The 26485-nt window shown below is 36.0% G+C and overlaps 1 protein-coding gene across 5 annotated transcripts in view; it reads right to left on the minus strand.

The window, feature by feature from the left end:
• Positions 1 to 26485, minus strand: part of MIPOL1 (mirror-image polydactyly 1) — a 197764-nt gene that overhangs the window by 147010 nt on the left and 24269 nt on the right. For 2 of the 5 annotated variants that reach the window (XM_064512345.1, XM_026120288.2), the window contains 6 exons: positions 26206 to 26311; positions 24469 to 24552; positions 23821 to 23946; positions 17779 to 17915; positions 16393 to 16472; positions 1907 to 2102 (listed from right to left, as the gene is read on the minus strand). In XM_064512345.1, the coding sequence (XP_064368415.1) occupies positions 1907 to 2102; positions 16393 to 16472; positions 17779 to 17783 (281 nt within the window). In that variant the 5' untranslated portion in view covers positions 17784 to 17915; positions 23821 to 23946; positions 24469 to 24552; positions 26206 to 26311. Of the gene's footprint in view, positions 1 to 1906; positions 2103 to 16392; positions 16473 to 17778; positions 17916 to 23820; positions 23947 to 24468; positions 24553 to 26201; positions 26312 to 26485 lie in introns of all 5 variants that reach the window. The other 3 variants (XM_026120285.2, XM_026120284.2, XM_026120291.2) reach the window with 2 other exon arrangements.

Here is a 26485-nt window from a genome sequence, read left to right on the forward strand (position 1 = left end):
TAGGGACTTAATTGTTTGCATTTAGCTACCCCTTTCTTCCATCAGATCCCTTTTCTCTATGGCACACACAGGTTAAGAAAGAACTTAAGATCTGCACTCTATGGGCAAACTACGGTACAACCTAAAGCACGTTAAATGTGGACAGGAGGGAGATTCACATCAAAAAAGTACTTCCTTACTGTATTAAACTATCATGTGGTACTGGAAGGGTGCTTAAGCTCCTTGTCTTTACTTTGAAGATGCTTCAGAGCCTATTTCATCTTTGCTCTATCTGGCAGTTTTCATTTAGCACTGTTTCAGACTGCGAATGAGCGAAGACTCTGCAGATCATTGCCCAGTAATTACAAATTTCAAACTTTCCGTGCTTTCTCATGGTCAGGAGATGCTTCCCATGAAGAACCTTGAAGCTACCTCATCATCATCTTTCAGTTCTTCCTTAATTTTTTTCTTACTGACACCTAACAGAAAGCTTGACAAGATATGTTGATGGTGCACTAAGACCATCAACTAAAATGCCAACCAACACTGACCCAATATTTCCTTGGTCTGTCTGCATCAAGATATTTGCTCATCTTATATTCTGATCATAAATTATTTTGGGAAGGGCAGGTTTTCTGAGTTTACACAGTACCTATCACAATGAGATCCTGGCCTATAATTTTGGGATCCTACATGCAATATTTAAGCACATGAGATGGTTCAACATGCTGACAGCTGTGGGAGGTTAATCTCAGTGTTCAAGACCAGCCTGACTGCCAGTGTGAGCAGCACTGGTGACAGTAGGAGCAACAGCCCTTGGCTATCCCTGCGCTGGGCTGTGCATAAGCACTTGGAAATATATTTGGCTGTTAGAGAAGGATTCATTGCCCAAACAGCATATCTCAGGCTCTGATGAAAAAAAGCAACAATCCAGATGGAAAGGTCTCATGGACTGGTTTTGGCCCAGCAGGTCACCACTGGATCATACTAAAGGTAACAAAAACAGGTGTAGAAGCTTTATTAGACAGGTGAAGAACAAGAATAAATTTTTCAAAAGCATGTCATAGGGCTCTGCAGCCTTGATCCTGTTTTTAAAAACAACTCTGGCACAAGTCTCACATGAGGTTTGGGCTACGGAAAGTCTAAATCACTCCGAACTGATTCAGGTTCCATAGTCAGTTGGCTGTACCTGCATTTATTATATCATATATATATATATATCACGAACATACGTTTCTTAAGATTGCAACAGAGGACCATAGCTCAGGAGAGAAATTAATGACAGCATATAGTCGTTAATTACCAAGAATAAAATCTTCAGATTTCGTATTAAACTCTTCTACTATACTTGCCGTTCCCCAGATACCTGTCATAGACTCTGCCTATCAACTATCACAGCTCCTAATCCTTAGTCTTCAAAATTCATCTAGAATTTCACCATTCTCTCCTCCTGCTTCCTAGCTTGCACCACCTACTCACTCATTATACTTACAGTACATTGTACTTGTGGTGTAAAGCCACAGGTACCACCGGACTTTGGGACCTTCTTTTCTAATACTATTCAATATACAATTTTAAAAGTTATCTGGAGAGATCATAACTCATTGAAGCACCTGCAGTGTGTCAGATACGCTTACTGTGGCCATTACCATCTCCGTATTTTCTATCCATGCTGGAGAAGGCATTGGTGAAATTCTGCATTCCATAAGCAAAGAAGGGCAGGCAAAGCGGCCACAGTGTTCCATAAGTCACCTACTAGCACACAATGTTTATACAAATTAGGATTTTCTAGTCCAAGTAAAATGCTGACTTATTCATCCTCAATTGGGAACCAAACTTCCCTATTTTATATTTATATCCAAAAATCCATACGTATATCTTCTATATTATGAAACAGAAAAAAAAATAAAGAGATATTTTTATTTACCTTGACTCTTCTGGACTGGAATTATAATCACCACACACATTTGGGGATATTCCACTTAGACTGGTTACCGGCAAATCTGAAAGTTTCAGGGCTTTAGCTTCTGTCTGGATGAAAAATTCTGGGTTTTTTGAATAATTTTGGTGAAACTGAAGTTCAGCACAGAAGTCTTCTCCTTTCTGCTCCAGAATACATATTTCTGATTGGAAATAGACATCAACATATTTCTTTTGCAATTGGAGAAAGAAGCACAAACTTCAGATTTATCATTCTTAAAACAGCCTCCTATATTCTTATTCGCAGCAGCACGGAGAAAGAACTCTTGTGAATCTGAAATTCACAGCTTCCTCATCCAACTGCGGAGTGACAGCTGTGTTACTAAAGAGCTGACTTATGAGTTACTACTTACTTATTGGATTTTTCTTATGCAAACCTGAAAAAGTTCATCGCCATTTACTAATCCTTCTTCCCCATCAATGACTGGTTAATACAACACTGACCCTTACAAAATATCTACATATCTTTTCTAAAAATTATCTCTACTCCTGTGTGACACAATGAAGTTCTGTTGCCATCAGGTGACAGGTTGTGAACCAGCCTCTTATTTACATTGAGGTCTTTTTATACTCCTTTTGTTGCCAAAATAGATTTGAAGCAAGCTGTAAATAGTAACAATTTTAAAGTCCCATCTTTCATGCCTGGACAGTGTAAGCTACAGGCTCATATAGTTAAAGAACCTGGAAAATGCAAAGCACAAATGGTGTAAAAGGGAAAAATTATCTGATTAAAATGTTGAGTGTGATAAGCATTCTCGTAAGCTTGGCTACCAGATAGTTTTAGCACATATTTCTGACATGGAATGAAAGATACTTTTATATACCATTAATATTCCTTCATAAAGAAATAACAAGTAAGTTTTAACTATAGAACTATATTAAAAAAAAAGGTAGAAGAAGCCTAAAAAACGTGCAAATGGAAAAAAGCTAATATGTCCTTCATTTTTTCATTCAGATTAGTAGACAACCTTAGCACTGGAGTTTTTACCCCTTTAATAAAGTTAGTATTTCCAAACATTTGGGATAAATTACATTCTATACATTCTTTGATCCAACTTATTACTTCCTCCTCCAAAATAATACAAGAAGAAATTATTTATGCATTTGCAACTGGCTGCAAATACCCTGAAAATACACACTAATCAAAATCAATGTATCATGCTGCATAAAAGACAGAAAAGCACATACTCCAAGTGAAAAAAAAATTCAAACTATGTCTCTAAAATCTGTTGCAATTTATAAGATTTCTCCCTTCTTGAGGGAGGAATGGCAGAAACAATGGCACACACCTCCTTGTCCCAAGAGTACAGAGAGATGACTTCTTGTTGATTCACTGAAGCAGGTTTAACAAGTCCCTACACAAAGCTGTTCCTTACTCACCAGAGAAAAATGTACTGTATCTGTAGCTTAGAGCTACTAGTCATCTAAGTTCTCATCCACGTCAGTACAAATCCACTCAGATCTGTTCTCATTACTCTTCTAAACTATAATCACTCATTTTTGTACTAAAGGAACAATCAGTGAACAGTTTATCAGAATCTGTTTCTGAACAGTAATAAACATATGGGGACCATAACCTGTTAAAACACTTGTTAGAAGCACAGTTTCCAGTACTGGAATTGAAATGTGTTCCTCAAATCAGACCATTCTATAGCTAATGCAGACAAATTGTGCATAGCCACCTGGATTCTTTGAGCAAGTGTATGTTGTGTTCATCAGCTTCTACCCTGCAGGTTTCTGAGCAGAGACTCCTTCAAAGCCCTGTTACATTTACAGGCTGGATTCAGCCTCTTGTTCCTCCTTACAAGGGTGTAGCAAGGGTGATCTCTAAAGAAATAGGCATTAAAACATTGACTACTTACACTCTAAGAACCTAACCCAACTTGGGAGTGGCAACATATGTAGGGAAAATTCTAAACTTTTTCCAGTTAATGTTATCTGAAAACTAAGCTAGTCTGAATTTTAGTATTTTCAAAGCCTTTTCTAGGGATGCACACACTTGGTTTAGGTGTGCTTCCCATTTCATTCATATTATAAAGAACTGTCAACTGAACACATCATCTTGTCCACTTCTCCCATTTCAGATGCACTGATTTGTGTACACAGATAGCTGCAAGTTATGGTCTTACACATTGAAGGGAGAGTGCACCACTTCACTCGCCATACAGCTTTTCTCCCCCTTCTTCTCTAGGGCATCAACAATTTCTATAAGCAATAGATATTTAAGTGCCTCAGGTTAGATGGGTTGCATTCTGTGGAGAAATTCAAGTATAACACTATCTGTTGCAACAACCAGTGTCTGTTATCATGGAACTAGCACTAGCTTTCTATACTCTTCTTAGGCCCACACTATAAGACAGGAGTTGGTGGAAAGGTTTCCTGCCCCAGAACACTAAAAAGATTAGAAGACGTTAGCTACCACAGTTACATGGGGACAAATCAAAACAAGTGACTCTATCCCTTCAACTCCAGGGTAATCAACTGCATAGCTTTTCCTCTCTTCACATTTCCTAGTTTTCAAATTTGCTCCTTTTAGTGCCAGGAGTATAAAAAGATGGGGGGGGGGGGAAGGTTTCTCCCTCTCACCCCCCTTTTTTTAAATGGATTGAGTAAACCTGTCTGCTTAGGGCATTTGCAGGTCAAGTTCTGCCTAAATCCTTAGGCCAGGTTAAGATTGGGAATTTTTAAGCCTTCCTTCAACCATAAGCGAAGCTAGCTAAAAAAAAAACCCTGAATTTAGTATGGGACCAGACCTATATTGGTATTTATTGCTGCTAATGATGCTTCGTTAAGTAACTAGCATTGGCAGGATATTTCTTCACCTACGTTCAATTCTCTCAAGCACATAGGTAAGACTGAGGAGCACCACAGCAAGCCTGTAAGTGGCATTCCTGCAAACATCAGACAAAACACTGAGGATCTGTTTCCCATCTACTGGCTTTTGTAAGATAAAAGATGGCAGCTTCCTCCATTCCGAATTGGAAGTACTCTGTCCACTGACATTAAGATTAGAGTTTTTGCTTGTTTAATAGAGCTACAATTTTTTTTTTTTGTCAAAATATTAAATCTGTCTGTATCCTCACTTGTGTGTGGCTGAAGTAGAAGGCTTTGAGGAAGACTTTGTGAACACTCAGGTCAGTTGGGTCAATGTGCACGGTGAATTTTTATCATTTCTTTTGAATCATTTTCATCTCCAAATAGCCCATGACCTACAGCATAGCAGGCACCCGAACTGTGTGCCCCCCCCCCCGCCCCAAAGTAATTTAGGCCCTTAGTCCATGGTAGTTTCTTGTCTTGCTGTTAAACTAAGTAGCAGCGTTAATCAATACACCTGAGTGCATTTCTTCATGGCTCCTACAAATTGTATTGCACACTAATTACCAATGCTTCAGAAACACACTGGGGAGCAAGTAGCATTTGCAATAATCAAGCTGCACAGACAGCATCAGAAAAAGGGTACAACAGTCTCGCAAGCACTGCAAAAAAATGCTGTAGTTTTCATTACATGATATTACCACCATTGATTCTGGTTCTTGAGTACGCTAACCAACTTATTTTCCACATAAAAATAGAACAAGTTCAGTAGCCCCAGATTAATATTTCACCATAGGGAGAAGTTAAACAGCTGATCTTCTGTTTTATGTATTTATCTTGAATGAATAGCTCATTCACATTGAGGAAAGAAAGGCAAATGTTAGGAAGAAGGAATATAAAGACACTAGAATTAAGGCTGGGAATTGATTTTGAGGTAAGTAGGGGGAAGCTAATGCTATAATGGCTTGAATAAGTAAAGGCAGAAGAGAACTGAATGTTGTTAACCTAGCAGTGGTTAAAAATTCAAGTAAAAATATGAACTTATTTATACACGAATTATTTCTTTCCCCTACACTTATATTGTTTTTATCCCCTTCAAACTGTACTGTTCTTTTGTGTTCAGAAGTATCTAACACATTTTTGAGGCAGACCCTATTTTTCACGTCATCTTTGAGGAAGGGATAGGCACTAAGAGCAGGGAAAACAGAGCACTGGAGAATCCTGTACCCACACTAACTATACAAAAAGTAGTATTGAAGATGCAAGTGTGCAGCAGATTTAGTTTCACCTGGAAGTCTAAGAAGCCAGTAGCTTCCCTTGTGTACCATACAGGATATTCAGCAGTCCTGTGACCCAGCAGAAGCTGGGCAGATACCTCCTTTCCCCTTGTTTTTAGCTTTGCAGTCTCTAGCTCTGCAGTCTTTCAGCACCCCACCAGCTAAACTGCATTGATTACCTCAGAAGTTTGCAGCAGATCTCTCAGGAATAACAATAAAGGAAGAAAAATAAACCGAACACACACGTGCAGCACTGCAATGTACATGGCTGACTACCAGGTCTGCCTGCAGAAAAGTATGGGGGCATTAGAAACTCTTGCCAGTGCTCCAAACCAACTTTAAGCAAAAGCAGTGTAACAGAAGCTGCTGCTCACTAACTATAGCCTCCTAGTATTTGTTTTAAGCTGTTCTGTAGAAGAGATGACGCAAAAGTCTGCATGAACATACCCCTAGAGGAGTGGGAGTAAGAGGCAAAATAGAAAACAGAGCAAAATCAGGAAGGAAAAGAATGAACCATATGCATGCTGGGAGCACGAGCAAAGCTGATTGCAAAGTCAGTGGCCTACCCTTCTCTTATGATCACTCTCAGATTAAAAGTGTTTGAAGAAAAAAAAAAAAAAGAAAACTAAAACCGGGTGCCACCTTTAAGGAACTAAGGGCAACCTCAATTATTAAAAGTCCCCCAAACCCAACGGTTAACAAAATCTAATTGAGTGTTAATTATATATTTTTTCTTCTCAGTTTAAAAGCAATGTAGCTTCAGTCTCAATGTGGTTTTCTCTGCATTTGTACAAGACAAAAAATTTGAAATTCAAACACGGAGGGAATGTTCATTTTCCAACAAAAACAATCAGAGAAGAGAGCTACCTCGCCCCTACCCCAAGACAATTTATTCCCAGTGGGATAAAAGCACACACTTATTATTTAAAAATATTTCTTCTTACCCCGAGCTAAAAATCACACATCTATGTGAACTGCCTGCAGTAAACATCACATGTCAAAGCATCACCTGAGAACTTCATCTTTTTATTTTTGCTACACTAATTGGTCTTCTTTATTATTGACTTTCAAGTAATTTAAGTTTTCTGTAGTTTATTAAAGTAAAACCTCACAAATTTCTGAAAAGATAAATTTGCAGGATAGGTGTGTACGATAATGCATGCACATCTGCGGAAGTTCTAATAAGCTGTTAGGATAAGACAATTGGTGCATTAACAGCAAGCAATCTCCAACAGCTTCATATGAAAAATGGATTAAAGAATTGTCTTAAGTTCATAACATCTAATGCCACTGGAGTTGAATTCTATTTTATAGATATAAATAATATATTAGACATAAATAAATACAAATTCTATATTTAAGTCTACTGGAAGACTTGAATCTGATAACCACTAACTTTTCAAGCTATGCAAGTGAAATTAGTACTACAGCTGAATGAGCTGAAAATGATTACCCAGCATTTTTGTCAAAAGACAAACATTCATTCAGCTGTGTAACTACTGGAACTTCTACCAAACACAGTATCTGTGAAAGACTAAGATTGTTCAACAGCTCGCCCCTTACTGAATGATTAAAAGGCATAACTCCTGAAAAGGAGTGGGAAAGTAAAATTAAAAGATTTTATAGGCATAAATAGGCAAAGAAAGAAAATGAGGCTAGAATCTGATCCTATTGCCTGGCATAAGTGGATAGAAGGGAGCTGGTTTGGGATTTATACATTTTCACTGTGCCTATTGTTTCTTTCTTCATGCAACACATGAGTTACCTGAACAGTCTGACTTAGATGATTCAAGGCAGGCAAGAGAGACTGTGAGATCATGGCACTTGGGAGGAATGAGGACTACGAACCTATATTTAAGCAATTCTACCCAGGAATGTCCCAGATTTTAAGCTGAGATAGGACATCTGATCTAATGATCAAATGACATGCAACAAATGACAAAGGTCCTCTGAAATAAGCCATGAAAACTACCTTTTCTGGAGAAGTATTAATTAATGACTCTCAGGATATTTTATATGGGATGTATAAGCACTGTGACAGTCATTTTAAGGTGGGCAAGACTAAAACACAGTAACGAAATAATCAGATCAAAGAAGCCATGGCAGAAGTAAAACTCCAGAAGTCCAAGGCTCCATGCTATGTTTTCTCTTGTAGGCTATGCTGCCTCAGTTGTGGCCCTCCTTGCTCCTTTCTCCTGATCGGAGACCTGACTGGTATTTTCTCTTCTGTCAGAGTTGCTTTAAGCAGCTTAAATACTATGAGATGCAACTCTATTTCAAAAGGCCTCCAAGGAAAAATGACCATTTTTAGCTACCATTTTTAGAATGATAAAGTAATGTTTATACATTCAAAGGATAAACAGGAATTTCAAATAATTAGATTGGTATCCTTCCAAACTCCCTTATGTTCATAATTTTCATTCACATTAAAAGATAGACATGCAGAGTACAGTATTTACAAGCCTGTAATTTCAACAGTATGCAGAAAAGTGAAACCACTTAAATTGATTATAGTTCTAATAGAGCAAACTTTTGAACAATAAAAACCGTTTTAAAAATCAGTCAGCTTAACAGAACACTACAACTCAAATGCTTAGACCTCTCTGTCTTGAGTTAACCATTGAAGAAGTCCAAAATCACGATTAAACAGAACAATGTCTTCTTACTGAAACTTTAATGAGAAAGTTCTCTGCAAATGAAGTAAAAATGATGCAAGTTATATTTTGAAATAATGTCTTAGCTTGCTCTATATCCCAAGGCAAAAAAAAAAAAAAAAAAAAAAAAAGTTAGCCTTGAAAATATTTTTTTGTCTGCTAAAATCCTGACAAAACTCAGAAGTTTAATGGTTTGTCTTTTAATTCCTTGAAGGAATCTAAAGAGAACACTGAATTCATTCTGTGTTAGCAATTTAAGCAGGGGCATATCTGCATTACTTTGAATGCTTCTTTATTCACCTGTACTTGCTTGGAACCCTGGCAACACCCTTCATAAAGAAATAAATCAAGAGAGAGATTAAGAACAGTTAGAGTTATTCTGGCAGAAAGGCAATTTTTACAATTCTCCAAGGATTCCAGTTATTTTAGGAATGATGTTTCCCTTGTCCCTCTCACTTTCAGTCTTTTGCCATTTTATTTCGCATGCAAACAGCAAAAATTTATAACTAGTGAATATTTAAAATAGAGAAATGCTTCTGAGACTTTAAAATACATGGTCAATCCTTACTTTGGTATTCACTACAGTTAATCATGATGCATTTATTCATGTGAAATTTCACACATTTCCTTTGTCTTTCTACTCTCTGTGATTCATTAACATATTGTTATTTTAAAATATTAGTATCTGAGAAGAAACCAGATTTTCACTGGCTTGGTCTCACACTTGAAAAAACATTTTTAGATTCTGAACACATCAAAATAGCAGAATCTCTAGTCAGATACTAAGTGGGATTCACTGAAACACAATGTTAGTTCTAATGGATGGATGATTGTGTTTGGTCTTTTGAAACTTTGAAGTATAGGTAAGTCTTGATCACACAAATTAATAAATCCTAAAGCTGGAGTTAACAATAACCATTACACCCAAATTCTGCAGCTTAGCCCAGCCAATTTTTCAAAAGGTCAGGTTGTGAACTGGAGAAGATCAGGGAGGTCCACCGCATAGCTTTGTTGCCAGGCATCTCTCGTCTGGATTGTTGCAGGCATTTATTAGTATTCGTCAGCAGACTCAACAAAGCAAACAAGAAATTCAAGCACGAATAATAAAATGAAATGCTGCTATATAACCCTTTGTCATTCAGCAAATATGGGACTTTTTAGCTACATTGTTCCTAAACCTGGGTTACTACTTTAATTTTTCTCCACAGTGCTGACTGAATGAGTATGCATGTGTGTTAAATGCAGAGCTCCCTTAACAACTGCAGGACTGCCATTTAATCTGTTGGTAGATGGACCATTTCCTGTGGGAACTCTAGCTATGATTTCCAGATCCACCAAATAAATCTCAGATTAAGATTCCAAATGAAACCTGCCTTTGGCAGATAAAAAATGTCAAGATGGATATAAACAGTAAAATTATAAATTATCTAGGTGTTGCACGATGACTTGATGTGCGTTTTTTGTTTACACATTCCCTGATATCACAACTATACAAGGCATTCATCAAATGTCACACTTTCATAATATTGGAGGCATCATTAAAACTGTTTGGCTAAGGACCTTGAAGTGTTTAAGCAGTAGCTCAAAAGTATATTTGTGCAAAGTAGAAGAATAAATTTACATATCAGCAGCAGCTCATAAGGGATGGGTAAATATTCTGTTTATCTCTCATTGTAATTCAGGTTAGTTTAAATACAGGGTTTCAGGATATCATTACAGCCTATATGGAGTTATTACATAATTTCCAAACACAGAGTCTGCTAGAGTTTTTATTAAGCATGCTGTGTTTATGTTTTCTAAAACAACTAAAAACAAAGTAAACTCTCCCATCCCATTTTTCTTTTGCTATTGTGATACCAGACAATTGCTTTTCACATATAATGCCTTCCATTATCTAAATCTTAATTATCCAGAACTCCCTTTTATCCAGGCAGGGTCATGCTTCCTGATGCCCATTAATTATAGTGAAGATTCTCTTAGCCAAATGTACTCAACCTCCCTTACCACATACAAATAATTAAAGGTGGCTGAATTTAGACTTCCAAATAAAATCTCAGAAAGCTACAACTTTATAATATTTTTCCTAATACTCTTTTAATTTTAAGTGTCCAACATAAAAGGTCACTGCATAAAATGCCAGTTTAAAACAAAAGACCAAAAAAAAAAATCCCCAAACCAGCATAAATGATCTAAAGACACATGTGAACTCTCTGATGAGAATCTACAATGTATTCCCTGGAGAGCCAGGGCTGCTATTTTAATAAAATTTTTTGTAATGTCTTTGCTCATCTTACCTGTGCTAATGCAGGACTGTTCTGAATTTCAGCTTCATTCTAGTTACTAAAATACAAGCAAGGAGGGTTTCTAAAGGAAAAAAACAACAACCCCCCCCAAATTCTTGTACTTATGCTAGGTCTTCCAAAGCTCCTTCAAAGCACTACATAAAAATTACTGCAGTAATAAATGCCACTTCTCCAACAAGCACATTTCAGGGCTTTCTGAAGTTAGCTTCACTCAAATTTTAAACACTAATGTCATTTGAAGTGCAATACTTTAAGGTGTGCATTCTCCTCATCCTTACTGCTTGCAGTACTTGGTGCAGATAAGGCACTACACATTTTCAGTGTATTGTAAAGGCTCTTGAACAAAATAATTCTCACAATGCCCCCATAAGTCAGGTAGCTACTGGAGACTAAATTGTCCCTTTGATGAGGACCCTTACTCCATGCAGATGCCTGTAAATACCCTGTATTTACCAGCATTTGAGGATTATTCAGTTATTATCTCCTCCTTTCCTCCGAAGTCAGGGCACACTACTCCCTCCTTCTCCATGCCAGATTTTGTCTTCATCTTTCATACTTATCATTGGTGGCAGTTACTACCCCATCTTCCTGTGTTGTTTTACTCATACAAGATCATCATCTCCATCTCTTTTCTGCTTCATACACTGTGCAGGGAAACCTGCAACTACCCATCTCCCTTTGAAAGCGGATCTGTGACAGCTAGCATACAGTGACCAAGTCTGATGCTGAAAGCACAGCACACATGGAAGACACCACTCAGTTGAGCCACGTGTGTGAACAGGACTCTGCCTCTGCACATATGATGCACATTCCTTTGCATATACCCCTGCAAAATACCCAGGTCTTCTTTCTTTCCCAGGTAAACAGCTTTCCTTATTTCTAAAAGAGGGAAGGAGAGGAGGAACAGGTTCATAATATCTTCTGTTGAGGCAAACAGACTCCAATATGACAAATACAGTTTATTCTGCCTCTACTTCAGCCTTGGAAGAAGGGCTTCAGATTTACTTTACCCAGTGTCTACAGCGGTAATGGATGTGTTCTGAAGAGGAAGCAGCATCTCTACAACTAGTAGATTTTCGACTGCTAGTGCATCAGATGGAAATGGGAAACATCTTTACCATATTAATCTCAAAGCTCTATTTACCGCTTCAGATTTTTAGCTTGCTATGTGATTATTGTGTGACAGTAACATAACAGTAATTCCAGCCAACAAGCCCTTGTAATTACAGAAGTTTTCTACTTTTACAAAACCAAACCCACAAAAATAGCATGTTAAAATAATTACAAAACTTGAAAAACTAATTTCTCCTAATAAGATAGTCCACAAATATGTGGTGAGGGAGAAGGGTTTCATCTCCTGAAAGTTAGCAAAGGAAGAAAAAAAACCCCAACAACAAAAAAGAGTAAATAAATGTACAAAATATTTCTAACAAGATTATATTCCTTGAAATAACACACCACACAGCAAAAGAACTTGAGTATTTTTGTAAACAATACACTGACATATATGTCATTATCATGACGACATAAGAAAAGCTATGGCCAGATTCTTAACAATAAGAACCATGCATTCATGCAAGACAATGGCAGAAATGCACAATGCAATGAAGACTGTTTCCCATACATAAGCTTAATACATGCACATCCATCTGAGCAGCTATTTACACATAACTTGTTTGTTAGGTTTGCATTTCTGCTTTCCTCCTCTATTTTTCCGGAATGGAGCAGAACTAGAAAACAACAGCCTAGCAGCAGTTAAAACACTTCTCAAACTTCCCTGCACAAGCCGATTCTGCAATTCATTTCCAAGCTACACTATTACATCTCTTTTAGAATAGTCTCTTCTGTACCATAGTTTCCAGGTATGCAATTTTAAAGTATTTTGATGAGCCAGACAAATATTTTTCCAAAGGATAACAAGTTATAGTGAAAGTGAATACACTGATCATATCTAAGAGCTGGCATCAATATTCTTACAGATGAAACTGGTTCATTGACATATCCTTCAATATCTGGTTTAAGCGGTGATTTAGAAATATACATGCATGTACATATATCTACGCGCACACACACACACGTATAAATATCTGTTGTTGAAAAATATAACAACTTTTTAAAGGAAGCAAGCCACTTTGCCCTTAAAAAAAATTAATCTATTGCCTCATTTTAGAAAATTCAAAATAATAATTATACAATGCTTTTCATTTGAGTTGGCAAAATTGTAAGTTTTCTGTCATACCAGACCAAACAATATTTAATATGGCAAGACTCCATCTACTTTCTGAACATCTATGATTTTTAAGCACAGGGCAGTAGCCTAACACAGGAAAAAACATTACAATAGTGAGAAGACAACATCCTACAAAACAATTATACCTGCACCCATTCAAACACAGTACATGATACTAGTCAAATGAGACACAAACGTACCTCCAAGTATTTGCAAACTTACCACTTTCCTATCCTGCTAACTCTGTTTGAAAATTGACACATCAAGTCCTGTATGAATATGCAGGTATGTAAAACACCCACTATGGATTCAAGTTTCCTCGTATGTTTTCACAGTATTAGCATTTGTGCAGTTTTTGCTATGCATTTAAACTCTGGAAAGCAACAGCTCTTCACCCAGGTGCATAGTGTGTCCCATCCCCTCCCCCAAAACATGAAAAGCTGTGCATGTTTGCCACTATAAGTTTATTTTTATAATGGACGTTAGTCCTAGGCTTTCTAGCTTGGAGTCTGAACAGTTGATTTGGAAATTACAGTCTTCACTGGCATGCTGCCAATACTCCAGATCCTTTCTCTCAAGTATTCTTAGAGAGAAATGAGAAAAGTCACTATCCTCCTATTAAAAACCTAGCTCCTGTGGAGATAAACAGTACATTGAAATTAGGTACAAAACCAAAATAATAATCCTTGTACACAGGCTGTTCCTTAACTTTTCCTAATATGTGAGAACAGAGACAGAAACATGACTTCAATCCACACAAGCATATTTATAACCCAAAGAATCTAGAAAGTTAAAAAAAAAAAAAAAAAAAAAAAAAAAAAGCCCTCATCCATCAAACACTTCACATACACTGTTCTTAAACATCACCTTTCTTTCAAGTATTTTATTTTATAACATTTATTAACAGGTTACCTATTATCCCACATAACTGCCATAAACCTGCCACTTCTCTGTACATTATCTGTACTCACTTTTGCTGTTTCTTTTTTAGTTCTCTGACTGAATTTTCCTCTAGTTGACTGAATTTAATTTCAGATATGCTTAAGGGTATTTACTTATTTTTTGACAAATAATTTAATCTCTAACCTTTTAGTATGTTAATAAAACAAATTCTGAATCAATCATTATGGATTTTTCTATAACAAATGAACAAAAAAAACCCCTAAAAACACTTTTAAACTTCCAAGTTACAAGCAGGGAATAACTAGAAATGCTACACTGCCAGTTGCAGAAAGGAAACATACCCTGAATGACAATGAAAGCTAAAGAGAAAACATTTCAAGTTTAGATGCTTAAACAGAACATTAAAAGTTTGTTGATTTAGTAGTTCAATGAGAAAATGAGCAAGAGATGTCTACTAAGAGTATATAATAAACATTTTCTTTTCACAAAGATGGCAGCTAGATAAATTACAGCAACATAAAATATCTACATTGCTAGTGTCCAAATAAAACTTCAGAAAAATGTTGTTTCCTCATTCAAACCAATATGGTGACATGAGGTTTATATATTCCATACCCCTCCCCCCTTTTTAAAACTCCCCTGTGACCAAAAACATAATTATTAATGATTGTTGCAAAAAATATAAGGATAGCAATTTTTCTTTCAAGATTTTTGTACGCCAGCCTTATTAGATTCACAAATACAGGAACGTTAGCTTGGAAGACATAGCATTCTAAACAACACAAAATATAAACTTAATGCATCAGAAAAAAAATGCACATGAAACTCGGTAACCAGCCAGTTTTTAAAGTGGATGTGAGCTGTAGAAAAATACAATTTCTTGCAATTGGTCAGGAAATATCTGACAGAGAATCAATTCAAGCTATTCAGCGTTAGCCTACTTTGGAAAAGTTAACCTTTTGAACCATTCTTAGGGTATGCTGACCCCTAAAGGTCTAAAAATACTAAATCTGAATAAGCAATAACACATTTAAAATAGAGTATAGGTTGTCAGAATACAATTTTCTGCTAAATTACTGCACTGTGAATACTTTTGTTTGCAGTGTATCTGATTCAGAAACATTTTTAAATTATCTCAGTAAAAGCCCCAAATTCCATGAATTAAAAGGGGTCTTCAACTAATATGTTATATAGGATAATATAGGCAGGATTTCCTTTACATTAAAAGGAAAGGAAAAAAACTCCATCTTTGAGAAGATAATACATTTCTTACTAAACATCAGACTCTTTTCATGACAAACTTTACATTTATTATCTTTTGAGAAAGTACACATAGGATTCCGAAAGAAGAATTCACAAGATACGATGAGGATCTGATGGAGCAGGCATCTTTATAGTTGACGCACCCATTCAATCTGTTCTGACCTACAGGGAGCCACTTGCCAACAAAATCCACCCTTTTATGATGTACTGAAGGTCTCTCTCCTGTGTCTGTGCCTTTTTTCAACCTACATAAGTTATTTAGTCACAGGCCACTTTTCTAGCACTTGCTTAGTCAGTCAGTCATATAAAGTGCTAACTTTTGTAAGCTTCTGCCATGAAACATAAATGATCGTATCTGAGAGCAACATTTGGGTCATCTGAATACAATAAGATCCTTCCATCGTGATGAAGAGATTACAACTCCACGAACCATGCAAGGAGCACAAACTCCTCAGTCCAAGTTAACCATGGCCCCCTCTACCTCAAAGCCTAACCTCTCTATGTAGGGTTGAGGTAATAATATGAAATTAGTTAATATTAGTAAATGAGTTACTTGATCATACTTTAGCCAGGCATGAATAAATAAGAAACTCACTTTAAAAACAGACTTCAGGTTTACTGTTAACTATTAAATAAAAAGTTGAAAAGTAAAGCACAATATGCAGGCTAAAAATGCAACTAAGACTCCTCAGAATTACAACAAAGTTTCAGTGGCCAACAAACACAGTGTTAGCTGATGATTTACATTCCTTACTTTGCCCCCTTGTACACAGGAGTTTAGAAGGAATCATATTTGTAGCAGCTCTCCTGTTACCAACCCCCTCCATCCCCCCTCCCCAAAAGACCCAAATCCCAAAACAAAACAAAAAAAAAAAACAACCACTACCTCTTAAGTCAGTTATATATCAGCAAGAACAAAGGCATTCCAGTCACTGCCTAGCACTGGTTCTACACCTGAGGTTCCATATTAATATCTTAAAAGTCTTTACCTTTTGACCAGTCCTCCATTTGTTCTTCTGAACTTGTTTGATCTGGCACTGACTCCAGTTTTTGCTCCAAGATTTCAGAGCTAAAATAAAGCAAACTCTAGATAAATAAACTAGAAACAATATATTATAATACACCTATACTATGCCTTCATTTGACAAAGAATTTACAAGACAAATGATTTAAAAATATTTATAGTAGGACAGTAAAGTCTGTGTACTCTAACAATCAGTGCTAAATTATATTTCTCAGTAAAAGATTTTCTCTTCACATATTTAGTTTATATAATGGTTTTGTTCAGCTTTCAGTTGCAGGCAATGCTGTTGTTGAAAAATTTATTAGTTTGTCTTCTTGTTCTAGAGCCTGATCTTGCAAGTACATGCTACTGCGCCCAGCACAAGCCACAGTGAGTAGTCCCACTGGAGGCAATGAGACTGCTCGCTTTGCTAATTATTATAGATGGCAATACATTCTTCATTTCTTTAAAACATCCTCTTGTGTGCCTGAACTTCGTGGATAAAATACTGGTAAAGTGGCCTATAACCATTTCACCTCAGAACTTGCAGATATTTGATTGGTTTTCTGAACTTGCATGTATTTGATCGGTTTTCCTAAATAACCCATCCAAATATTTGCATACACACTGTTTCATAACAAACATTTACACTGTTGAAATATTTCATATAACTAAAGACTTTCAAGAGACAACCCTCAGCACTAACAAATAAGATCTTCCGTAAAATATCAGGCTTACCATATAATATCTTGAATGTTAAAACATACCCTTTCTGATAAGTTAAAAACTCAATTACATTAAATCTGTGAAGAGAACTTAAAGAAATTAGTGCTCTTACTAATACAGTGAGTTTACAACGAATTTTATTATTTACCTAAATATCTCATTTACAATGTTTTATACAAAGAACAATTTTTCATCTTTGACCAAAGTGTGTTTATTATTTTTACATTTTCCCAGCATATTTTTTCCATATTTATGTAAAAAATTACAACATATGGCTTGAAGAGACACTGGCTGGGCCATGAAAATATCCAGAGTGTTGTCATTGTGATGATAAATGTAAAAGAGTTAAAAATAAACAAACAGATATTTTAAAATTGAAGTGTATTAAATGAGGATGTACATTTTAACTAGTAAGGCAGCAAAGGAAACAATTCGTCTTTCCTATGACTCCCAAACCTGTATATATTTTCATTTTTAACTTTGAGATTATAAAAAAAGTAAACACTTAAGATTTAAGACTAGCATTTATATTAAGCATTCAAGAAATACATATCTAAGCTCATATTTGTGGTTAACTGTAAGCATGCACGATAAAAACAAAGTGTTGATTTGATGCAGTAAGTTCTTAATAAAAAAATAACTTCACCTCATATTGCAGAACACTGAGTTCCTTACAAAAGTCCTCAAATGAAGCTGTAAGCTTCTTCTTTTTCAATTCTGTGTAACTGTGTTGATTTGGAGTTGGCAATCTTTTCTTAAGTTCCTCATTTACTTTTGGATTAGCTGAAAATATAGAAGGTTATTAATATCAAGAAATAGGTTTCTGTCAATGAAGCCATTTCCCTACATATTGCACAAAAAGGTTCATAATAATTGCAGTATTTTAATAAGATATTCATATAGCAAGACATGAAGAAAATACAGTATTTAATAACCTCTGGAGTATTTTAAAACATGTCTTAGGGCCTTAATGTGCCTAGTAATGTACTATTTAAAACCATAATTTTATCCCTCCACAATATACAGTCATTCTTCCTCGCCATTTACCCAGCTAATGAATGCCAGCAATTAGTAAAATGTAATCCCATTGCACAATCATTTTAATGCTTTTAGCACTCAGGAAAGTAAACATCAAATTAATACTGCTCAAGCCATATCAGATCCTAGTTGGAAGCAAGCAATTATAGTTCAGCTCCTCAGGTGTAATTAAATGATTGGAATGATTTAGTTCCATAAATGCAAGTTAATTCATAAGCAAGCAACAAATATACTGGGAGTAATTACAAGAAACATTGACAGTCTAAGCAGGGCTTGTTCTTTTATGTACCTGATGTAGGAAAATGCTGCCCTCTCCTGGAAATAATAGAGTATATCAAGTGAGTAATAAGCTCAGAATTGGAGACTGCTGTCCTGATAGGTGAAAGATGTTCTGTTAATTAACAGGAATTGTTCTGTTTTACACATACAGAAAATAAAAGTAATGTTAAGAACAGATTAGGCAACCTATTAATCGAAGTCAAATGGAAAGACCTTTTGGGAAAGACCTTTTGGGACTGCCTAAGTTTCTCAGTGTGCTTTCTCTACTATTAGAAACAAAATGTTAGTAAATAGAGTAACAAAATATTCCATGCACTAAGTAACTAGGTTATTCTGAGTACAAACAAAAATACTGCAATTGATATCTAACTTATGTCCAATATTTACAAATCAGCGTCTGTCTGTCTCTCTCTCTCTCTATATATATAAAAACATATAATACACATTTTTTTTTAACCATAGGTACTTTAAGGTATTTTTGAACCAAAACTAATGGGAACATTATCCAGATAGTGTTAAAAAAAAACTTTGCCAAATTAACAACAATCAGAAGTTGGACATAGTCATGAAGATTTTCCTAGGAGGAATCCTCAGAAAAAATGAAATACAATGATTTTTAGAAGCTTTTATTTACTCTCATTTGAATATAATCTGTTATACAGCAGTCATTACTGAAACACATTTACAAATTAAACAGTCTTCTGGTCAACATAATATTTAAGACAAAAATAAAATAAACTCGATCTGGAGATAGAGTATATTGGTGGACCAAGACAAAAAATGAAAATACAGAATGAAACTGTGACCCACAATCCAGAGTTAATTTAAAAAAAAGTTTTCTTATTCACTATCCATTTATTCAACCTGTGGTTGTTAATGACTACCATTTGTACACCAAGCAAAGAATGCTAGAAACCATTTTTATCTGTTGAATATCATATGCAACAGTCATGTAAAAATGACACTACAAATTTAAGTACAAAACCACTTACGTACATGAGTATAAACTAAGCAATACCTTCCCACTATTAATGGGAAATCCCAGGTCTACCTATTTTTCCCTCAGAAAAAAATACACACAGAACAAATGCTTCCCAGTGAAGCTTACGTGTGTAAAGAAAAAAAAAAAAAACAGTATATGCATATTTTCCATGCACAAACTATTTACTGTAAAGAAAGCGAGATTCAAAAGCATATGAACACCATTGTTAAATCATGAAATTGTTCTTTACCAACAGCACTTTGTCAAAGTATTTCTTTGCTCCAGATCTTAATACACTTCAAAACAAACCAAAGTTGTATATAGGTATCTTCACTGTTACTTTACCTACTGTGGAAATGAAATAGATTTTAAGAAGTCACGTTATTAAAAGTTTAAAATGTACAGCACATTTGCTTTGCCCTTTGATGTCACAGTCCTATTTTCCTATTCAAATCTTGTACACTGTAAGTTAATTGCTTTTGGAAACTACTTATTATTCATGTAAAAATTAATGTGCCAATGTGTTTAAATCCTTTTAAATGACCATTCATGCATCTTTCTTCTTTAAGTACCAATGAAATCTGTCAAAGATATCAATGCAAGATGGTCTTAGAGAAAGTTCTAATAAAGATTTTTTCTGCTAACATAAGATTTTCATTTTCGTCAACTTTACTTAAATTCCATTAATTTTTTAAGCTGCTTTTAATAAATTCACAAGTAAAAAAGTTTAGGCCCCTATAGTCTGTCATTTGTGTTCCAGCTGACTTTATGAATATTAATAACAGTGTTATCCTGATTAAATAGGCTTCATATGAAATCCCTGTGAATCCTATAGCTCAGACATCTCATTTTTCCAACTCTTTATGAATTTGGATTCAGACATTAAACTGGAAAAAAAATCTTAAAAAACAGATTTAATGGTACATTTGTGTATCCTTAACCAAAAAATTAGATGTTCTAATGATTCAAATAATTAAAATTGATAGGTCCACATAGATTTCAGGCTTTCTGTAAACACGTAACATACTTTAATGGAAACTTCTAACACGTCTCAGAACAAAGGATTAAGAATGTATTATAAAATAATAATATCTGTCCTCATCCTCACCTTAAACAACAGACAATATGATCTGAACTCTTTATATATGGAGTACTGATTTGCAGAATTATATCCCAAAGAGAAAGAAATCCGGGGATGCTTAATTACATAAGCATACATATGAAATATATGAACATTTTAGTTTGACATGGGTGCCCTATCAAAAAAATAGTATTAACTTTTAATTGGTTTATATTTCAGCAAAACAGCCTCACTTTTCCTACAGAAGTCATGTCAAGGCACACCAGAAATTTTAACATTATCCAGACTCATGCAATCACATTTTCAAACATCTAAATTCTTTTTATGCTTACAGATTGGAGTTATTTACATCCATGACAGATAACAACAGAAAACTGGAGGCAAAGCTCACTGTATTGCCTTCATTTTCTTCACACAGTGTCAAGTAAAATCATTACTTCCCTCATTCATTTAGGGATGTATACTGAAACAATACGCTTTCCAAATATTTTGCCTTCTGCTACTTTGAATTCTGAATTTATTATAGGAGAAGAAGAAACAACTAAAAGTAATGGCTTGTTTAGAAGGAGGCCAATGCAAGACCAGTTCAAATTACCCATCACTGCAAACACTTAATCTACTCATTAGGAATTTAATAAAAAGAAGAGGCATATAAAAATAGCATAACACCTGCAAGTTAAAAACACACAGTGCTTTATTTTCACATTTCTGAATATCTTTTATTACAACTGCTGTGTTATTTCCACTTTCAGTGGAAAAAGCCTCAGGAGTGACTGCAGCATATGTATTACATAAGTAACCACCACACAGCAGTAACTCAAACTTTCAAAGACACTGACCCAATGCATTTCGATTACTGACATTCCCTTGCAGTGCATTCCAGTGCATTCTCTCCTTGGGTAGGAGGTCAGAAAGTTCAGTTTTTAAGCTAGAGTTCAGTTCCTGATTCCCCTCCCTGGGAACAGAAAGGCCCTTCAAACCCTCCATGTGAAACATTGATGCTTCTAAGCCCCCCTTCCTTGTTCTTGCCTCTACAGGTTTTGAAGACAACTGCTGAGTCACGGCCTTCACCATTATGACAGGAAGCAAATGCTTGCTGACATTGACAAAATTCACCTTTTCTTAATGAAAAGTCCTGAGGTCTGGGGAGAATTTGTCACAAAGGAGGGCTACCCTATCTGCTCTGCCTCTGGCAAAACCAGACACCAGTTCCCACCACTGTTTGGAATGGCACCATGCCAAGACACTTTGTCCAGTATGACACAGTTGACAGTTGTCACTGACAGCGTGAGAATGGAGCTATGCAAGAGACGGAAGGCCATACACTTCACAGATAGGGAAATAAAGAATGAATTTTAGTATTATTTTCATAAGATTAGATTACTAGAATCTCCTAAAATATCCTGAAACATTTTGCTTCAGGACAAGCTAAACTAAACAACAATCTAGGAGGGTATACTGCACACATAGAAGAGTTAGTTCTAGAAGAGTTTCCCTGGGGAACAAACAGATTGTTTTCTTAGCTATAGGGGGATGCCAACTTTTGCTGCAATGATACACTGCTCCACAAAAAAAACCACATTTATTCACTATCAGTAAAACTTAATGGCAAAAGAGAATACAAGTTAAAATTATTTTATGACAGTTATAAAAATACTAGCCAAAGAATAACTCAATACTTCAAGTATTTGACAAACATGGAATGAAACTCAAAGTTCTCCAGACACTTGAAAACTGTGAGATGAACATACTTTGAAATTAAGTTACTTATATTTAAAAGCAAATAAAAGTAATAAAATACAGTAAGATAAGAAGTTTGTGCAAATATTCTATTTCTTTTCAAGGAAAAATAAAACATACATAGAAGTATTAATGCCATGAGTGGATAAATGCAACGTGTTGTACTTCACCTTCGAAACTCCAGCACTGCTACAAAGACTTAAAGATTTTTGCTTATAGATCTATCAGCATCATCTGGAAGCTTGACAGAAGTTTGCCTCAGAAGGCAGAATCATATAATAATCCCTAGCCCTTCCCCATTAGTGATTCTTGGCCCAAAAGGATATGAGACATTTGCATTAGGTTCAGAGTAACCTGTGCAAGTCTCATAATAGGGAGAACCAGGCTCAGATAGTTTTCACTGTGTGGCTGCAGCAGCTTCTTTACATTCTCAATGAAGAATTTGCTTCTGATGCTTTTAACAATGCATACACTAAGTAATAGGGCTCTCATATTTGGTATGTATGTCTTGCTTCTGTGAACGGCAAGAAAGAGAAGGCATTTTCTGTTGTTGCAGTTTTCAACTGGCCTTCAAATTACTTATTCTAATTCAATGCTAATTGAATAGGATAAAAGACAAGCACTTTCCTATTTCTATGTCTTTTCTTCCTTGCCTGATTTCTGCTATTAGCTTAGTGTCTTCAAGACTCAATTGTCCCATTACACACACCAGTAAATGTTTTACTTGCACATTAGGTCACTATCAGTCAATATCCTCACATGTTTTCATCTGTTATATTCTCTCCCCTCCATTAACAACTCAAATAACAACCATTTCTATTTCTTTTATTAAATAATATTTAACAACTTTACAATTTGTTTACAATTTACAACACAATATTAAAAAAATATTTATTATCTTCAGTCTGTTCTGTCCTCTTCTCCAGTTTTCACCTGTCCTTTGTCCTCCATTTCTTTTCCTTTTTCTCAGTTTTGTCGTCTTCTCCACACACACTTCTTTGAAATGTAAAGGAAATTGCACTGGAACTCAAAGTCTGTCTCTATTTCTTTCTATCTTTTCTCATCTCAGTGCATCTTCTGCAAAGTAGCTTTCTTCTGCCACACCTCCATTAACATTTTTTCACTCTAATCATGAAACTATGATGTGTTTTGGGCACATGTGGAATAGCTAATTTTGTCATTTAGCTATCCTTAGGCCTAATTGTAAATACTTCACTGGTCTCATATCGTAATTTATCATGTAAGCAGCAGATGTCCATTTCTATACAGTTCAAAACCAGTCCTTTCCATGCCCTCTTTCAGACTGTTGTCTTCTGAAAGTAAGAGCTAACGAAAGCAAAATATAGAACAGCAGTTGAACTACGTCCTCATGGTGGTAAGGGCTAACCACATATTGCGTTGACGAGAATATAGCCAGCAGATCAAGTAAAGTGATTATTCCCTTCTATTTGGCACTTAGGAGACCACAGCTTAAGTGCTGCGTACAGCCTGAGGCTCTCATGGACATACTGAAGCAAATCCTGCAGAAAACCATCAAGATGATTAGGAGGTTGAAGCATGTGACTTACGAGGAGAAGCTGAAAGGGCTGAGTTTGTCAGCTTTAAGAAGAGAAGGCTAAAGGGGCATTTTAATCAGTCTTCAGCTACTTTGCAAGTGATTAGACAGAAGACAGAGACAGACTCTTGGACATAAGCTGCAACACAGAAAACTCGAATTAGGTATCAGCTTAAAAAAAACAAATCTTTCATAATGTGTATGGTCAAATGCTGGGACAAGTTGCCCATAGAGGTTATGGAATCTCCATTCTTGGACATATTCAAAATTCATCTGGATATCACCCTTACCAACCTCATCTAACTTCAGATTGCCATGATCTGAGCAGAGGTGTGAACTAGACACTCAGAGGTCCCTTCCATAGTTTATTATTCTAACAATTACAATAAGACGAATATATCAAAGCCAATATTCATATAATACACTAGTATTCTGGGCTGCTTTCTGCTTTACAGGGTAGAACAGCAGAGTTGTGGGCAGGGGGTGGGGAAAGCAGTATGACACAGTCAAAGACCACCCACATGGCAGGCAGGAAAAATGCAGATAAGAAGGAAATGATAAAACAATGGTATCAACATAGCATTTTGAGCGCTACTTGCCCAGAACACCCCCTTCTTTTTCCTCCAGTTTGCTACATGTCCAGAATATGTGGTTTGCTCACCATTTTGCAATAAGCCAAACTGAACCACTGATACACGTTTCATCTGACTTTTTGAAAGCATTTGGTTCAAGTCCCAGAAATCCCCTAAAAACACAAAACAAAAAACCCAAATAAACATAAGAAAGTCACTGTGACTGAAGTAGCTTCAAAGCTGACTTTGGAAATGATTTAAGAAACATTTGAAAATACAGTTCTTATCTGGTATTTGCGAAGTTAACTATGCAGTATATTCAATACTTCAAAATTTCCAAATCCCCAAATCATAATTTCTATTACCACAGCAAAAAGTTATCCTAGATTTTACCATAAAAGCAAAAGTAAATCACAGAATATCATATGCCTACAAAAGTGAGGACCTACTTAGGGCCAGAATCATAAACGATCAGCATATGTAATAAATTTAAACAGAAATGATATTTCTCCTGTCAGAAGTATTCCAGCTTAAAAGCTTCTGACTTCACAGACAGAAGGAAGACTGAGGAGGGACTTGGAAAATGTGGGGAGGTAACAAACAGAACTGAAGCACAAAGTCTCAGTTTATTCAGCCCATTCACATTTCTCAAAGTAACTTCAAATAGTCCCATTCCCCCCACCACCCCCTCCCAACAGCAAATGCATTTCAAATATAAAGCATAAAGGCTACAAAACTGTTCTTAATCAGTCTCCAGTACCCACCCTATCATTAGGGCTGAACATGCAGTGGCCTGTTAGAAGTGTGCCAGCCATTCAAGACCCAGTACTGTGGGTGGGGAACGAGAGAGGCCCAAAGGTCTCACAGAAATACAGCTACACCAATTACATACTGGACAGACTGTTTTGAACAGCATTAAAACACAAATGTACCTCCAATGCTGTCATAAAGTAACATATGTAGCACATTGGATGTACCCCACATTTTTTACCCACTCAAATTCAACAGCATATATTTGAGTTGCTGAAAAGAGAATCATGATCACCTGAAAATTTTGCAAAGTGAAAAGAGCAAAGACTCTGGATCAGCCAGTTTTGGTCTCTTTAAGAGAATTAACTGAGCTGTTGTTTTCTTAAATGAATATCTGAGGAGAAAACTACTCTTTAACTAAAAGCATAATGGCTCCCTAAACTACACTTGCACAACAGTAAGGTCACCAAAACAGATGATGTTGCCTGGTGTAGATACAGGCATGCTTTTACCTACAACTCAATGAACAGACAGCCTCTTCTCAATTTACAATTCTTTTAAAATCTAGCAAGCAGATTCACTACATAGTGCCTTCACCTGCTACAAGCAGTAGCCTAATACTTGTAAGTGAGGACAAGATGGGGGGAGTTATGAAGCAATGGCACCCTTCAGAATGTATGTGCTATACTCTATTAAATAAATTTTGGAGTGTTTTCAGTACCTATGCAGTGGATATGTGCTTTATAACATACTTAAGTATGATATCACAGATGCCCTGTCATGTGCTTTTGCTTATTTAGTTATGATGAGCAGGCTAGTGATTTTAAATAGTTAATACAGATGCTTCCCTCAGATTTGATTCAATATCAAAGAAACCTGAAGGCCAGAAGCATTTAAAGAGCAAACTACACAGCCAGAAGTAGTCTGGGACCATCACTGAAGGCTCAGATGCTCTGAGGTAAGCAAGAACCTAACTAGAACTGCAGACAAGTACTGGGTGTCAGTGGAATTAAACCTGCTGAGAATGTTCAGAATTTAAATGGAAGCTGAAAATCAAGGAGACTAAACCCACAAACTTTTGCCACCACAGAGTTGCTGTGCTGCTTCCTTTTCCTACACCAACCAAGGAAGGTACAAGCTCAAAAGGAGGGTCTCCATGGAGTCCATATCGGTGGCTGGCAGCTGGGAAGAGAAATGGCAAACAGGAAAAAAGAGGTGTTAACTATTAAGTTCAGAAAAAAAAAAGAAGTTTAAAATGGCAGGCACATTTTCACAGAAATGAATGTTTCTTAGCTTATGAATGAATGCCCTTAGCTTCCTAGCAAAACTGCAGCAATTATTTTGGTTTATATTGGA

Source organism: Dromaius novaehollandiae, chromosome 5 (genome assembly GCF_036370855.1).
Source record: "Dromaius novaehollandiae isolate bDroNov1 chromosome 5, bDroNov1.hap1, whole genome shotgun sequence".
NCBI classification, from domain to species: domain Eukaryota; kingdom Metazoa; phylum Chordata; class Aves; order Casuariiformes; family Dromaiidae; genus Dromaius; species Dromaius novaehollandiae.